Genomic DNA, 18148 nt, shown 5'->3' with positions numbered 1-18148 from the left:
CTGGAAGCACTGTTGGTTTCAGTGGCTCACTCCGCTGGCTTGGTCGATGTTGTCTGCATTCACTGCAATTTTCAATAAATGTCTTCAAATCTCGGCTGAGACCTGGCCACCACACACTCATTTGTGCTCTCTCACGACATTTGTGGAGACCTTGGTGAGATTCATGCAGCTTCTTCAGGAGATCTGGACGTTCACTCACTGGGATGACGACTCTCTTTCCACACACCAGTAAGCCCCTGATGAATGAAAGTTCTCCCTGTACTTGCTGGTAGGCCTGCAAGTTAGCTGACACCGACGGAGGCCAACCATTGCAGACATACTGGATCACTTGCTGAAGTTCAGCATCATGGACCGTTGCTGCTCTCAGGACGTCGAGGCGACTCTCGGCGATGGGCCAAGACTCTTCCACAAAATCCACGTATGCCGACACAACCTCACTCAAGTCTTTGTCTTCTTTTGTGACTGTCAGCGGACTTCTTGAAAGTGCATCTGCTATGACGAGGTTTTTTCCAGGCACATGCTGCACTTTCGCATTGAATCGCATCAGTCTCAGGAGGAGTCTCTGACACCTAACTGGTGCACGATCCAAATCCTTTGAGGTCATCAAAGGAACGAGTGGCTTGTGGTCAGTCAGCAGATCAAAACTGTCCAAGCCAATCAGGTACTTTGCAAATTTTTCGCAAGCCCATGTTGACGCCAAGCATTCTTTCTCAATCTGAGCATAACGTCTTTCTGCGTCTGTGAGTGTTCTGGATGCGTACGCAATCGGTACTAGCTGACCACCTTTCCACTGCATAAGTGTGGCTCCCATTCCGTAGCTACTGCTGTCGGCACTCACTACTGTCTTCCTGTCTGGGTGGTAGAACTCCAGTGCTGAAGTCGATGAAATCTTCTTTTTCACCGCCTCAAACGCCTTCTGCTGTTCATCTCTCCAAGCCCACGCTGTATCTGCTTTCATTAAGTCTGTGATGGGCTTCAGATCTGTTGCTAATCCAGGGACAAACTTGCTGAGGTAGTTAAACATACCACATACCGTTCTGAGTTCTGTCAGTGATGATGGAGGCTGCATATCTGATTGCCTTGACTTTCTCCGGATCTGGACGAACTCCGTGTTCGCTGATGATGTGCCCGAAGTATTTCACTTCTGTCTTCTTGAACTTGCACTTTTCTCTGTTCAGTTTCAGTCCTCTTTCTTCTATCCTCTTGAGAACTGCATCCAGTCTTCTGTCATGCTCCTCTTCGGTACGACCAAAAATGATCGTGTCATCCATGATGGCGTCGCAACCCTCCAGACCTTCTAGTGTCTCCTTCATCTTGGTCTGGAAACACTCGGGCCCCAGAGAGATGCCCATCGGAACTCGCTGGAACGCAAAACGACCAAACGGAGTCATGAATGTGGTGAGAAGAGAGCTGTCTTCCTGCAGAGGAATCTGGAAGAATCCTGATGAAGCGTCTAGGGTCGTGAAGAACTTTGACCCTACCATTTTCGGTGCAATGTCATCAAGATTTGGTAGCATGCAATGGGGTCGCTTCACTCCTTCATTCAGTCTTTTGAAGTTGACACAGATTCTCACACTCCCATTTGGTTTGACGACTGGGACCATGGGCGCACACCAATCAGTTGTCTCTTTCACTTCTTTTATGATGCCTGCTGCTTGCATTCTCTCAAGCTCTGCCTTCACCTTCTTCTGTAAAGGAAATGGAACGCGACGTGCAGTTGTCACACAGTATGGTTGGTTTCCAGGTTTCATGTTGATTTTGACTGGTTCTGTCTTCAGAAGTCCTGTTTTTCCAAAAACATCAGCATGAATTTCTTCTAGACGTTTGACAAGACCCATTTTCTCTGCTGCATTTCTGCTCAAGAGATTGTTACCTAGGCTGTTCCTGACAACAATCACTCTGAACTTGAATGTCTGGCCTTTCAAGTTTGTCTTTGTGAAGAATTCTCCTTTTGTACTCAGTCTTCCTCATGGAGAGGTCAACTGTACGCGTGTAGCTGACAGCTTTGGTTTGTTCTTGAAACGATCAAAAGTCTTCTCATTGATGATAGTCAGATCTGCTCCTGTGTCGATCTTGAACCGGACATCAATGTCTTTGATTTTCAGAACTGTCGTCCAAGGTTTTGAGTTGTCAGCAATCACCGAATCCACAAAAAACTCATCCTCTTCATGTTCTGTCTCAACCTCACGAACGCTGCGGCACATACGAGCAAAATGTCCTTTGCGCTTACATCGCCTGCATTGCTGTCCGCGTGCTGGACACTGTCCATCTTTAGGATGGTCTCTGCCACATTTCCCACACTCTTGACCATCACTGTGCTGAGAAAACTGTGAAAAACTGCGACCTCTTGAAACTTTTTGACTGCCCCTCATATGTCTTTGTTCACCTGTCAAACTGTTTTGACCACCCCTCGTATGCTGTCGGAACTTTCCACTCCGAAATCTAGATCTGCCCCTGACGGAGTCAACAGACGTTTTTCCTTGGCCTCGTTGCTCCTGAATCTGCGATTTTATCAGTTCATTCTGACGAGCGATCTGAACCGCCTTTGGTAATGTCAAAGTGCTTTCGAGTTGCAGTTTTTCTGATACCTCCGGATCACGTATGCCCAACACTAGTCTGTCTCTGATCGTATTTTCTTTGTCGGCAAACTCACAGTTTTCCGAGAGTTCGTATAACTGGCGCACATACTCTTCGATGCTTTCATCTTCCCGCTGATTGCGTTTGTGGAACGTAGCTCTCTCATGGATGACATTTTTCTGTGGTAGAAAGTATTGGTTATATTTCTCTAGCACCACATCAAATTTTTTCGCGTCATCGGGTGCTAATTCGAAACGCTCGAAAATCCTTTCTGCGTCGGACCCCATGCTATAGATAAGGCTACTAACCTGTACCTCTTCGTCTTTTTTTAAAGAGTTCGCTCGCGCTTCTGAAGCGTTGAAACGTGCCACGCCACTGCGGCCAGTTTGCCGGTTCTCTGAAGTTGAAATTTGCAGGTGGTTTGAAAGCCATTGTCACTGTCACTGTCACTGTGTTCCTAGAATTCCTCTACTTTCTGACACCATGTGTTGGATGCTGTAGTTTCACGTCATACTACTAACACAACAAGACTTTAGTTTAGTTAGGCGTGAGGTTTATTATCTTTCTGGAACCACTCAGTTACATCAGTGTACGTGCTAGGCTGGTGACACAAGATGGCGGACAGTTCCGCGTTGTTTTACACACGTGACCAATATTAATATTAATTAGATGACGTCATGGAATTTCCCAAACAATGTGTATGTTTTGTAAGTTGTCTGTTCTTTCATATAATAAATGAAAGAGAATGAAAGCAGATTACTGAATCTTTACATATTTCTACATTACTGTTGGGAATGATGACCCTAAATTTGACGAATAATGGTCATGACATCCCCAGCACATCTGTTTGTGTACATTACCTTGGTTTAAATATATATTATATATATAAGACATAAGACATAAGACTTTATTTCAACCATGTGCAGTACACTAGGGACATGTTTTGGCCAGAGTACAATCACTCAATCCATACACGCCCTTCCAAACATCGCTTGCAATCTCAGTCACACACACGCTCACGCACGCCCGCATACATTCCCCACACAAAACCCACAACAGCACACACGCACAAGCATTCTCCTCCTTAACAAAACATGTTTAACCATCAATTGTATATATGCGTAAAATAAACAGTATAGAAGTATCAGTAAGAATTATATATGTATCAGACATCAGTTATGACGACAATAACTAAAATCACAAATCCTGATAATTTTAAAACCAAAACATTTATTACAATACTACACTTGAGTAAAAGCTCAATTTTAACTAAGAACGGCAGTTAGAGGACTTAAGGAGCCAGGACACGCACTGCACTTGGATAAAAACTGTCTCTGAAACGCGTGGTGCTTGTCCTGATCGAGCGAAAACGCCTGACCGAGGGTAGGGGCCGGAACAGCTTGTAAGCAGGGTGCGAGTTGTCTGCCAGAATCTTTTTGACCTTCTGAGCGCTTCGGGATGTGTATATGGAGGCAATGGAAGGAAGCTCACAACCCACAATCTTGGAAGCTGTTCGTACAACTCTGCTTAGGTTGATCTGCTCTGCCTCACTAGCCCTACTAAACCAGACAGTGATGGAAAAAGACAAAATGCTTTCAATCGTAGCCCTATAGAACTGGATTAAGATTTCTTGCTTCAAGCCGAATTTTTTAACTGTCAGAAAGTAGATGCGCTGCTGGGCCTTTTTGATTATTTGATTTGAGTTTAGCTCCCACGTGAGGGTATTAGAAAGAGTGGTGCCCAGAAATTTGAAGTGTTCGACAGTGTCGACATTTTGATTTTTGATTGATAGAGGAGTCAGAGGGGTCTTTTTTTTCCTGAAATCTACAATCATTTCTTTAGTCTTTTGAACATTAAGTTGTAGGTTGTGAGCATCGCACCAGTCGACCATAGCCCTAATCTCTTCTCTATAAGCAGACTTGGTCAGAGTTGCGAATTAGTCCCTCAATAGTTGTGTCATCAGAAAACTTTAAAAATAAGACAGAATCATGGTTTGAAACGCAGTCATTAGTAAAAAGGGTGAACAAAAGAGGTGACAGCACGCAGCCTTGTGGAGCACCTGTGTTCAGTGTGAGTGGGGCAGAGAACATGTTGTTAATCTTGACAACCTGAGTTCTATTTAACAGAAAGTCTAGTGTCCATTTACACAATGTATCAGGAACCTTGAGTTTTTGCAACTTTTCAAACAGCTGGTATGGCACAATGGTGTTGAATGCAGAGCTGAAGTCCAGAAAAAGTATGCGGGCATACGAGTTGGCAGATTCAAGGTGCTGAAGGACTGAGTGCAATGCTAAAGCTACTGCGTCGTCCACAGATAAAAACAAATAAGGAAAAAATAACCAAACAAGCCTTCTTGTCTCACCAATATTTGGTCCTTGTGAAGCTTGTCTAGATCTTCTAAAATTAGCACAACCCTAAACATATATATTATGCCAAAAATTCACTCAATCCCCCATGGGCATTTGAGACAAGAGACACACAAAATAAGGAGAAATCTCTCTTGCTTATGACGCACTTTTCTCTCTCGCAGTCTTGCTAATTAGGTAATAATATACTCACAAATGCCTCAACATCTCTCTGAATGCCATTCCACCAGTAATGCTTGCTGATCTTTTTCACGGTTGCTGTCACACCGCTATGGCCGCCCATCGGTACAGAGTGGTTGTGTCGCAGTATCTCCTGCACCCGTTCAACAGTGGTGATGACCTCCCTCAGTGGTCCTGGGTTCTTCACACTGCCACGGTAGTACAAGACACCACCACGGTAGTACAAGACACCACCACGGTAGTACAAGACACCACCACGGTACTACAAGACACCACCACGGTAGTACAAGACACCACCACGGTAGTACAAGACACCACCACGGTAGTACAAGACACCACCACGGTAGTACAAGACACCACCACGGTAGTACAAGACACCACCACGGTAGTACAAGACACCACCACGGTAGTACAAGACACCACCACGGTAGTACAAGACACCACCTGGGACACAAAGATGTGATCATTGCAATTTCAAACAGATACGCTCAAATTTGAACAAAGCACTTTAGACTTTCTACCCCACCTATGTTGACCAAGATTTTTGTAGCCAAGACCAGCTGTGCTGCAGCAGGTCACTCAGATTTGTAGTAACTGTGTATCAACACGCTAGAATGCAGGCGTTAGATGGACGTTACAGGAAGCGACTGAAGCTTACACTAACAGTCTGAGCGGATATATCCGCACCTTGTCAGTTAGAGCCATATGAGTGGGTATGGATATATCCGTACCTTAGAGACAATGAGTTACGGTAACGGTTTTTTAAATCTCTTGGACAATAAGTCCTCAAACTTATTAGAAAGATTCGATGATTTTTACAAATTATGAAGAAACTAAACTTCAATAGTACTAGTAGTAGTTAGTATGCAACCAAAGCATGGGACAAATTATGGGCTGCGTGGCCTAGGCAACAACGCCTGGCCCAAAACTACTACTACCTGGGACAAAATGACCATGATTTACTGGCATAAGTGTAACGGAGCATTCTACGCCACCCAACTCGACACTATCAAATGGACGAACACATTGAAATCCATGGATCCACAGTGACAAAATTGCATCACAGTCACACAGGACTACATTAGGCACGAGAACACTGGTAATGACCACAACATTGTGATGAACATGTTGAAATCATTGTCAATGTCAGTGGCTACCAGTACAACGTTATCTGTTAAATGTTCTTTAGTCTTTTCACTGTGAACCACCAGTTGTTGAACTCATCTTAGAAAGAATATTTGTCCACTGCATGGGAGACCCAAAAATAGTATTATGTATGCCTTTTTACTAAACTTAGATCTAGTACATTGAACTTGTAAATGTAAGCAAAGTCAAACGTTGAGGAACACGTTTGACGAACAAATAATGTTTCTGAGTCTGACTCATCTGTGTAGTAGTAGTAGTATATAGGGGCGGCTATATTTGTTAGCCGAAGGCCGCGAGGCCTTATTGGTGCCCCTTCTTTGTCAGATATTTTGCATGCCTAAATCCCTATTCTTTCAATGCTTTCAATCAAAGTCGTAAAAAAGGTTAAGAAATTTTGGAGAATTGTCCAAGAAGTTTTTGAAGGCGTCTACTGTGGGTGCGAATTTTATGTTAGCGGGTAGTGCATTCCAATTGTTAGCAACTCTATGAGAAAACGAAAACTTGCGCTTGTTAGTCTTACAGTGTTGAACAAAGATTTTTCCCTGGCTGTTTCTGGTGTTGTCTGTCTGCTTGAATGTGAATATTTTGTGCATGTCAATATCATCCACCCCATTTATAATTCTATATGTTTGTATTAGGTCACCCCTTGTCCTCCTTCCCTTCAGAGAGTGGAGGTCTAAGTATTTGAGTCTGTCCGCGTAAGACTTATCCCGGCACTCCTTTAGAATTTTAGTTGCTCGACGCTGCACCCTCTCAATTGTTTGAGACTGTCTCTTGAGGAATGGGCTCCACACCACATTTGCATATTCCACCAGTGGTCTCACAAAGGCTTTGTATAGCTTTAAGAAGGTGTCCTTGTCAAGAAATGAGAACGTTCGTTTGATAATGCCAATCCTCTGATTAGCTTTTGACACAACTCCTCGAATATGCGGGTCGAATGACAAATTGCTGTCGAAAACAACACCGATGTCCTTTTCCTCATCACATTCATTTATTTTTTCAATAGCATCATTGACAGTCATCACGTAGTCATATTTGGGATTCTTTTTACCAGAATGCAGAACATTGCACTTTGAAACATTAAAAAATACATTCCATTTATTTGTCCAATCCTGAAGTAAGTGTATGTCTTTTTGCATGACTGAACTGTTTGTTGCTTTATTGTACAGCTTTGTATCATCCGCAAATATCTTCACTATACCACTAACCACATCTGGTAAGTCATTTATAAACACTGCTCCCATGGGGTCGCCTTCACGCGGCGGGAGTGTTTCCACCAAGCTACCCCACCCCTTTACTTCTCTTCTTTTGTCTTATTTCTGCCTTACCAGTCCTTTCACCTATATTTCCTTCCAAAAAACTCTCCCTACTATTCCCTGCAGTTTTCTGATTCCTTTCTTGTCTTATTTCTACCTGACTGGATCCGTCACCTTTATTTCACTTCCCAAAAGTCTTCTTTTCCACATCCTTATTTCTCTGTGGTCTTCTTAAGACCCAGCGTGTTTGCCGTGCGCTGCGACCTGTACCGGTTTGGGCTGGTGACCTGATGATTGAGGGGTTTACTTAGTTGCGACTTTGTAGCGCCAACACATCATTTTGGCCCAGTCTTTATCTAAGACAGGAGGTTGAAGAAGGCTTACCCGTTTCAATCAATCGGCTGGTCAAGTCTGGGTATATGTCTTGAGCATATTGCATCGGACCTTTGGCTAAAGGAGCAAGCGGCGGTAGGAGGGGGCGGCGGTAGTCGGGACAAACACTATGCCAAGTTGTTACCTAATCCGTTTCCGCTTGGAAAGAGTTGACGAACATTATGCCAAGTTGTTACCTAACCCGTTTCCGCTTGGAAAGAGTTAAATCTCCTATTACAGATTGATACCATATGTTTTCTCTTATCGCTGCGTATATCCATCTGTATCCTTGGCGCTCTGGAGTTGGATAACCGCTCCACCTAAGCGTCCCCTTGTTGGGCTCCGTGGTGGGTGGGGATCAGATGCGACGAAGATAAAGGCCTCAAACATGGCCACCTCTTCTTTTTTTTCTTTTTTTCAAACACCCAAAACCGAAACAAACGAAGATACTGCGTTGACTCTGACTCTGACGATGAAGTCCGAGTCAGAGCAACAAAGAACAACATCAGCGAGGCCTGGCCCCGTTTCATTGTTGTTGAGACAGCAGATGAGGCACAGCCCATCTCCAAACTTTCGCCTTTTGCGATACAGAAGGTTATTGCAGGAGTATCATCAACGATAGACAACATTAAGAGGCTTCGAAATGGTTCTCTACTGATTGAATGCCCTTCAAAAAAGGCATCAGATGGTCTTCTCCGTCTGAATGGTCAGAAATTTGTTGATAGACCGGTCAAGGTCAGTCCTCACAGAGGCCTGAACACCAGCAAAGGAGTCATCCGATGCCGAGAGCTGGAGGGCCTCAGTGAGGCTGAAATAAAAGAAGGTCTAAAGGATCAAGGTGTCATTGATGTGTACCGGGTGTTGATCAGGAAGGGCGATATCAGAGTACCCACCAACACCCTTTTCGTCACTTTTTGTACACCAACCATCCCAGAGAAAATAAAAGTGGGATTTGTTCAAATAAGAGTGACTTTGTATATTCCATCACCAATGAGATGTTTCCAATGCCAAAGATTTGGACATTCAAAGGCTGGATGTAAACAGAAGGCAGTGTGCGAGAGGTGTGGCGGAGATCCTCACGAAGGTCCCTGCACATCACCACCCACCTGCACAAACTGTAAGGGAAACCATTCCCCGTCCTCCAGAGAATGTCCAAAATACAAGTTTGAACAGGCCATTCAAAAAACAAAAACGGAGAAAAAGATGTCTTTCTCAGACGCCAGGAAGGAGGTTGAAAAAACTAATGTTTTTTCCTTCCAGAAAAGTTTTGCGGCAGCAGTCAGTCAAAGACCTGCAACAAAGTCAACACCCACCCAGACCAGTATTTCATATAGGTCTGTGGGTGTCCAGGCAGGCCCGTCCATGTTGAAAAGGACAGAGCCCACAAGAAACAAAAGTATTTGTACACAGACAGATGAAAGCACAGGTGGGGCTATCCCCACTGGAGACTCTATGGGGTCTCCTGGTGAGGTTTGCTTCACCGCCCCAACTGGAGACCCTGTGGAACTCACAGGAAGGGGGCCGTCGAGGTAGTGGAGGTAGTGGACCTTACTCAATCCACACCACGAACACCTCCGGACAAGGGAAAAGTTACTCTGCCCCAAAGATCGCCTCGCACCCCAAAAATGGAGAAAAATCCCATCACACTATACAATCATTTTGGGAGTTTATCCGACGAAGAGGGTATGGAGGCAGAAACTTCTTAAAACTAAACAAACATAGCCAATTTTATTCAATGGAATTGTAGAGGGGTCCAAGCTAACTATGAAGAATTATGTCTACTTTTACACAAATTTCATCCTGTTGCTACAGCATTACAGGAAACAATGCTGAAACCAAACAAAGATTTTAATGTATCTGGATACAATGTTTTTAGAAACCATTCAGACAATAACACGTCTGGGGGAGTTGCTCTTTTGATTAAGAAAAGTGTACTTTGTAGTGAGATCAACCTATGTACAAACATTCAAGCCGTCGCAGCACGAGTGACATTAGATAAAACCATCACTCTCTGCAGTGTATATCTGTCACCATCAAAATGTTACACGAAGCACGATCTTGAAAATCTTATTGATCAGCTTCCAGCTCCTTTTGTTTTAATGGGAGATTTTAACGCTCATTCCCCTTTATGGGGCAGCAACTCTCTAAGTACGAGAGGACGAATTCTAGAAGATTTTTTAGACAATCGTAATCTATGCGTTTTAAACGATGGAGTACCAACGTATCTCCATCCAGCAACAGGATGCAAGTCCATACTAGATCTAGTTATTTGCGACACCTCTCTTGTTCTAGACTTTGAATTTAAAGTCTATGATGACACATGTGGTAGCGATCATTTCCCTATCTTGATGTCTCAAATAGATGGATTGGAAGAAGCTTCCCCCCAGAGATGGAACCTGAACAAGGCAAACTGGCTGTCTTTTACTGCCGAATGTTCTGTCCAACTCACAGAAGACACTGTCTTTGATGGAAGTGACGACCCATCATCTATTTTTACAAACACTCTACAAGACATTGCCACTGAGTACATCCCAAAAACATCTTCAAACAACCGCATTAAAGTGCCATGGTTTAATAAAGAATGCCAAGAAGCCCGATCTGAGCGAAAGAGAAGTCTACACAGGTTCTACAGATGCCCGACCCTTAGCAAGAAGTTGACTTTCTTCAGATTTCGCGCTAAGAGTCGCACTGTCATAAAACATTCTAAAAGAACATCCTGGAGGTCTTTTTGCTCAAACTTAAACTCTAAGGTATCATCAAGTAAAGTTTGGAATGCTATTCGTAAAATCAAAGGGAAAAAAGGATCTGCATCAATTAACCACCTTGTGGTAAATGGATCCCTTATAACCCAAAAGAATGAAGTAGCAAACGTTCTGGCTTCAACAATGGAAAAAAACTCATCAACAGAAAATTACTGCACAGATTTTCAAAAAATCAAAGCCACCCAAGAACGTAAACCCATAAACTTCTCATCTCAGAATGAGGAGAACTACAACAAGTTGTTCAGTATAACTGAACTCAAACAAGCCTTACAAAAATGCAACAACTCAGCAACGGGGCTGGACGGAATACATTATCAGTTCCTCACACACCTACCAGAAAGTTGTCTTCTGGTCTTGCTGAAGGTTTTTAACCACATATGGGAGAGTGGATCCTTTCCACCTTCATGGCAAGAAGCGATGATTGTCCCCATTCCAAAACCAGGTAAAGATCATACAAACCCCAGCAACTACCGTCCGATAGCCTTGACCAGCTGTCTGTGTAAAACCATGGAGCGATTGGTCAACGCTAGGATGGTGTGGTACCTAGAAAAACAAAACCTCTTAAGTGATGTGCAATGTGGCTTCCGAAAGGGACACAGCACCACTGATCATTTGGTACGTTTTGAGACCTTCGTTCGAGAGGCCTTTGCGAGATCTGAACATGTACTAGCTATATTTTTTGATCTCGAGAAGGCTTACGACACGACCTGGAAACACGGTATTTTAGCTGATTTGCATGAAATGGGTTTTCGTGGACGTCTCCCTGTTTTTGTGGAAGGATTTCTAAGTAATCGATTTTTTACAGTACGGGTCGGTCCCAACCTATCAGAGTTCTGTCAACAAGAGATGGGTGTTCCTCAAGGAAGCATTCTATCACCCATGTTGTTCAACATCAAAATCAATAACATAGTAAAGGCAGTACTGAAAGGATCCGAGTCATCCTTGTTTGTTGATGACTTTGCACTTTGTGTGCGTGGCAAATCCCTACATAGAGTGGAAAGGCAGCTTCAATTATGTATCGACAAGGTGCAAAAATGGGTAACAGAGAACGGTTTCAAATTTTCCACCAGCAAAACTGTCTGTATGCATCTTTGCAAACAAAGGGGAGCCATGCCAGAACCCTCTCTGGTCCTGAATGGTAATCCTGTCAAGGTTGTTGAAGAATTTAAATTCCTAGGACTGACCTTTGACCGTCGACTAACATTCCTTAAACATATCCAGTATCTGAGAACATCATGTCTGAAAGCTCTGGATGTATTGAAAGTGGTTTCTCATACGGACTGGGGTGCTGACCGCACAGTCCTACTCAGACTTTACCGTGCTTTAATCCGATCCAAGTTGGACTATGGTTGTGTCGTCTATGGTGGAGCCGCAAAATCCAACCTAAGGCTATTAGACACAATACACCACCAGGGTATACGTCTTTGTCTGGGAGCTTTCAGGACGTCTCCAGTACAGTCCTTATATTTTGAGGCCAAAGAACCCTCTCTGAGGCTGCGACGCCTGAAACTCACCCTAAATTATGTGTTGAAACTGAAAGCTATGCCTACAAATCCAGCCTACCAATGCGTATTTCAACCACAATGCTCTGAATTTTTTGAAAGTCACCCAAATGATCGAGCACCTCTGTCTTCTCGGATTCAGTCACATCTGGCCGAATCAAAGATAAAACTCGATCATGTTAGTGAAAATCGATGGACAGAAACACCTCCATGGACATTGCCAGATCCAGTTGTTCGACTCGATCTGACAAGGTTAAAGAAGTCAGAGACAAATGATTTGATTTTTAAACAGTGTTTTAGCCAGTTCTGTACCGAGTTTCCTTCCCATCAACGAATATACACTGATGGGTCCAAAGCTGAAAGTAAAGTGGCATCAGCTTCTGTCACTGGCCCTAAACTCGATAGGGCCTTTTCGGCCCGTCTTCCGGATGACAGTTCTGTATTTTCTGCAGAGTTGAAAGCTTTACAGCTAGCTCTGAAACAGGTATATCAGTCAAAAAAGAAAGACTTCCTGATTCTGTCGGATTCCCTATCGGCTCTTACCGCCGTGAAGAGAACTCAGCTAGATCACCCACTGTTGGTCGAAATCCAAGAGCTACATGCATCTCTGATTGAAGAAGGCAAAAGGATTGTGTTTGCATGGGTGCCATCCCATGTTGGAATTAGAGGCAACTCTGCAGCTGATCAAGCTGCTAAAGAAGCCAGAGAAAGACTCATCACTGACAAACACACAAAGCATTCAGATTTCAGAACTCGCACCAACATGTACATAAAGTACCTATGGCAGAGTGAATGGGACGAATGTGAAGAAAATAAACTTCATAAGATCGTCCCCCAGCTGTCGGACAGCCTACCCCAATGTCGCCTCAACAGGAAAGAAGAGACAGTTCTCTGTCGCTTACACATTGGGCACAGTCACATTACACATTCGTATCTGCTGAAAGGTGAAGATCCACCATACTGTTTTGGATGTGACGAACCATGGACATTAGAACATGTTCTCACAAAATGTGTAGACGTTCAAGAATTTCGAGACAAACACTACAATGCGGAAACACTGAAGGTTTTATTCCGGGATGTTCCCCCGGACAAGATTTTTAACTTTTTAAAAGAGATCAAGATTTTTTACAAGATTTAAAGTACCAGAAGTGAAAATTATTAATTTTTAGAACCTTCTTTTACAGTGATAGATTTGAATGTAAATAGTCTGAAACGTAGAACTTGCCATATGAAGGGAAAAGAAAATAACTGCATCGGTCTCGAATAGCAGCTAGCATCTGCTGAAGAGACATTAAACCCCAAAAACCAACCAACCAACCAACCTATAAACACTGTAAATAGAACCGGCCCCAAAACGCTGCCCTGTGGAATTCCGCTGAGAACTGCTGCTTGGTTCGACGTTGCCTGTCCAACTCGTACCCTCTGGGACCGGCCACTCAGGAATGACCGAATCCAGGAAAGGACGCTGGAACTAAGCCCATACGAAGCAAGCTTTAGGAGTAATCTCTCATGCGGCACAGTATCGAAAGCCTTCTTAAAGTCACAGTAAATAATATCTATGGCTTCACCTTCATCAACAAATTTTGTGAGGTCTTCCATGACCTCTATGAGTTGAGTGACACAAGAACGTCTTTTTCTAAAACCATGCTGGCAGTCAGCATATAAATTATTGTCTGTGAGATAAGACACTATAGAATCCCGAACAAGAGACTCCAATACCTTGCATGTTACACAGGTTAAGCTTACTGGTCTGTAAGTCATAAACTCATCCTTCTTGTTCAAGAAACCATCAACATTTGAGTAAACAACTTTACATGCGTCTGTACCACTATTTACCTTCTGTTTTTTTCTTTTTATATTTAGTCAAGTTTTGACTAAATATTTTAACATCGAGGGGGAATCGAAACGAGGGTCGTGGTGTATGTGTGTCTGTGCGTGTGTGTGTGTGTGTGTGTGTAGAGCGATTCAGACTAAACTACTGGACCGATCTTTATGAAATTTGACATGAGAGTTCCTGGGTATGAAATCCCCGAACGTTTTTTTCATTTTTTTGATAAATGTCTTTGATGACGTCATATCCGGCTTTTCGTGAAAGTTGAGGCGGCACTGTCACGCCCTCATTTTTCAACCAAATTGGTTGAAATTTTGGTCAAGTAATCTTTGACGAAGCCCGGACTTCGGTATTGCATTTCAGCTTGGTGGCTTAAAAATTAATTAATGACTTTGGTCATTAAAAATCTGAAAATTGTAAAAAAAAAAATTTTTTTATAAAACGATCCAAATTTACGTTTATTTTATTCTCCATCATTTGCTGATTCCAAAAACATATAAATATGTTATATTCGGATTAAAAACAAGCTCTGAAAATTAAATATATAAAAATTATCAAAATCAAATTGTCGAAATCAATTTAAAAACACTTTCATCTTATTCCTTGTCGGTTCCTGATTCCAAAAACATATAGATATGATATGTTTGGATTAAAAACACGCTCAGAAAGTTAAAACAAAGAGAGGTACAGAAACGCGTGCTATCCTTCTTAGCGCAACTAATACCCCGCTCTTCTTGTCAATTTCACTGCCTTTGCCATGAGCGGTGGACTGACGATACTACGAGTATACGGTCTTGCTGAAAAATGGCATTGCGTTCAGTTTCATTCTGTGAGTTCGACAGCTACTTGACTAAATATTGTATTTTCGCCTTTCGCGACTTGTTGTTTCCTTAGTTTTATGTACACTATTTACATTTCTTTTGTTCAGTCATTCGGGACGGCCATTGGACGTGCCTTTGCTGGCAGCAGTGGCGTCGTCCTTCACGGCAGTCTGTTCGTTGTTGTCAACAGTCTTGGTCCGTGTCTTGCGCTCCACAATCTTCCCCTGTCTGATCACCAGGTTCTTCTCTCCTGCGGCCGCTCTTTGGTCCAGCTCCACCCTTAGGTCCTTGTACTTCTGCCTCTGCATGGGAGTTTGGTCATGATTAATGTACACTTTTTTGTTTCTGTCATTTGTTCCTCGATTCAGGGTGGGAGCTTTTCTCATTATTTCCTTCTTTTTCTCCTCATTTCTGATTGTGACTCTGAGCATTCTAGGGGCGCTGCCCCCCACCTTTCCCAGTCTGACAGGTTCAACAACATCTCCCTCTTCGATATCCACCAGCATACCAAAAATGTGTTTGGCCGCTTCTATATCATCCTCCTTCTTCTCTTCAATCTCTATTCTGGTACTTTCCTTCACGTTCACTAGGATCAAGTTGTTTTTTCTCTTCTCTACTTCTTTCTGTTCCTCCATCATCTCTGCTAGCTTTCTATCCACAACCTCCTCTATCTTCTCCTCTAGTTTCTTACCCATCAGTCCAGATTCCAGGTGTTCCAGTCGGGTGCCAAGGTTCTGCATCATTGGGATCAAATCCAGGAGCTTGTCCATCCTGTTATCGTAGTGTGACTGTGGGGGACTCTTCTTGTCAATGGTCCCAACTAACCAAACTGGACATACATGTATACTAGTAGACTTATTCTTCTCCAAAAGTGTGAAGGTCAAGGATCCTTCGAAAGTACACCAAGCGTTGGCAAAGTGCCAGTTTGAAAACGAGACATTGATTTGGAAGGCAAACAGAACACATGGTTACTGGTACATGACTAGAGTAACATGCTTACATCACTTTTCATTTAGAAAGCAAGCGGAAGCATATGAATTTGCTCCTGGAGTGCATTGATTATGGTCGCTGAACGCCACTTGCCTACTAATACTATCCCTGTTGTCACTTTTTATGACCAGTCAGACTTAGAGTCAAGAACAAAAGAAAAAAATGTAACATTTGACAAATTATCGTTTACCTCGCAACACGTGCGTATTGCACTGATTCAAGGTTGTTTTCTGTTTATTTTTCCCCCATCCTGGCTTGTGTTCGCCAGTACGCTTGTAGTTCACTACTGCAGCCATTCGTTCAGCAAAGTCCTCCATGGTAGTCAAATTGTTGGAGTAGCACGCAAAAACAGGTAGCATTTCCGCTCACAAAGTAAGGTGTCGAAAGCTCACCACAGCGGAAGTGGCGTCACAGTTTTGGGCATGCGCAGTGACCGGGATCGAAAGATGTACATAGGGGAAAGATGTAATCGTTACACCGGCTCGGAAAACTTTAACGTTGGATATTTCTTGGACACTATTCAGTCTATCAGTACCAAATTTGGCAAGATGGTGTATGATGACAAGACCCCAAAAAAATACATAGCATCTTGACCTTGCTTCAAGGTCAAGGTCGCAGGGGCCATAAATGTTGTCTAAAAACCAGCTATTTTTCACATTTTTCACATTTTCTCTGAAGTTTTTGAGATTCAATACCTCACCTATATATGATATATAGGGCAAAGTAAGCCCCATCTTTTGATACCAGTTTGGTTTACCTTGCTTCAAGGTCAAGGTCACAGGAGCTCTTCAAAGTTGGATTGTATACATATTTTGAAGTGACCTTGACCCTGAACTATGGAAGATAACTGTTTCAAACTTAAAAATTATGTGGGGCACATGTTATGCTTTCATCATGAGACACATTTGGTCACTTATGATCAAGGTCAAGGTCACTTTGACCCTTATGATATGTGACCAAAATAAGGTAGTGAACCACTAAAAGTGACCATATCTCATGGTAGAAAGAGCCAATAAGCACCATTGTACTTCCTATGTCTTGAATTAACAGCTTTGTGTTGCATGACCTTGGATGACCTTGACCTTGGGTCAAGGTCACATGTATTTTGGTAGGAAAAATGTGTAAAGCAGTTCTTAGTGTATGATGTCATTGCTAGGTTTAGTTATTTGACCTTGACCCTGAAGGTCAAGGTCATGTCAAGGTCAAGCATGCGAGTCGTATGGGCTTTGCCCTTCTTGTTTCTTTCTATACTGCACCCATAGTTTATTTTCTAATCACCTGCATCATACTGTTGCTTCCTCGCGCCCCCTAATTGGCGTAGAGGCGCGTCCCCCGGGTGGTGGATGGGGGAGCCTTCTCTGCTAACTTCAGAGAGAAGGTCGCATCACTCTCGATGCCGTGAACCTAATTAGGTTCTTTTTCTTGTTTCTTCTCTATTTCTGCCTCCCCAAAGTCCTTTTACTTTCCTTTTCTCACCCATAAAATTCTTCACTTATTTTCTAAAGCATGGTGAATCCCGAGTTTGTCATGTGTGACCAGGGGATGAATGGCTGACACCTTAATATTCAGTCGTAAGCACATGCGTTTGGTTTCAGTTTGGGTCGACGCCAAATGACAGTTTTAGGCCCCTCCCTTGTCACGGGGGCTCTCACAAGGGTGACCGTGTATTTCCCACCTCATTGAGCCTGCGCGCTATGAAAACCTCTAATCTTCAAACTTTGTATAAGAAGAGAAAAGCTGTTAATGATAGAGATTCTGACAGTGATAACGAAGCAGAAGCTGCTGCCTCTACAGCAGGTGTGAAGGGGGCTTGGTCCCGATTCCTCGTAGTTCATTTTGAGAGTGTTAGTCAAAGAAAGATTTCACCTTTTATTCTCGAGAAGTGGTTTCAGGGGGTTTCCTCATCAGTTCAGTCAGTGAAACGTCAGAAGGATGGTAGCTTCTTGGTGGATTGCCCCACCAGGAAGGTATCGGATCTTCTTTTGTCCCGCCATGGTTCCGCCCTGAGCGTTGGATCGAGCTCCTTCACGATTTCCGTGACGAGCCACTCATACCTGAACACCTCTCGGGGTGTGGCACGCTCATACCACTTCCAAGGTATGAGCTGTGCGGAGTTGAAGGATGGGTTGGCATCACAAGGAGTTATCGACGTTCACAGAGTGTCCAGAACGGATAAAGAAGGAAAGAGAGTGGAAACAAACACTCTCTTCCTAACTTTCTGTACAGCTGTTGCACCCAAAAGAGTTGTTGTTCTGTTTGAAAGTATTCCGGTTTCTCTGTACATCCCTTCCCCTCTGCGTTGTTATCGTTGCCAACGGTTTGGCCACGGTAGCAAAAACTGCAGG

The 18148-nt window shown here is 43.3% G+C and overlaps 3 protein-coding genes across 3 annotated transcripts; 1 reads left to right on the top strand and 2 right to left on the bottom strand.

The window, feature by feature from the left end:
- Positions 1-1919: 1919 nt before the first annotated feature.
- On the bottom strand, positions 1920-2867 carry LOC138968210 (uncharacterized). The gene has a single exon (XM_070340763.1). It carries the CDS (start codon positions 2862-2864, stop codon positions 1968-1970), a length of 897 nt encoding a protein of 298 aa, XP_070196864.1. The 5' UTR covers positions 2865-2867; the 3' UTR covers positions 1920-1967.
- Positions 2868-5214: 2347 nt separating this feature from the next.
- Positions 5215-5586, top strand: LOC138968061 (uncharacterized). Its single transcript, XM_070340626.1, has one exon. The coding sequence runs from the start codon at positions 5215-5217 to the stop codon at positions 5584-5586; it is 372 nt and encodes a 123-aa protein (XP_070196727.1).
- A 9334-nt stretch (positions 5587-14920) lies between these two features.
- LOC138968060 (uncharacterized) lies at positions 14921-15583 on the bottom strand. The gene has a single exon (XM_070340624.1). It carries the CDS (start codon positions 15581-15583, stop codon positions 14921-14923), a length of 663 nt encoding a protein of 220 aa, XP_070196725.1.
- Positions 15584-18148: the final 2565 nt, after the last annotated feature.

This window comes from Littorina saxatilis, linkage group LG6 (assembly GCF_037325665.1).
Source record: "Littorina saxatilis isolate snail1 linkage group LG6, US_GU_Lsax_2.0, whole genome shotgun sequence".
Taxonomy (NCBI): domain Eukaryota; kingdom Metazoa; phylum Mollusca; class Gastropoda; order Littorinimorpha; family Littorinidae; genus Littorina; species Littorina saxatilis.
Note: the sequence above shows the minus strand (reverse complement) of the source record. Positions and strands in the feature narration are given on the sequence as shown.

Coding starts and splice junctions, on each gene's coding strand:
- LOC138968210 (XM_070340763.1), bottom strand. CDS start 2,864: ATGGGGTCCGACGCAGAAAGGATTTTCGAGCGTTTCGAATTAGCACCC.
- LOC138968061 (XM_070340626.1), top strand. CDS start 5,215: ATGGCCGCCCATCGGTACAGAGTGGTTGTGTCGCAGTATCTCCTGCAC.
- LOC138968060 (XM_070340624.1), bottom strand. CDS start 15,583: ATGGACAAGCTCCTGGATTTGATCCCAATGATGCAGAACCTTGGCACC.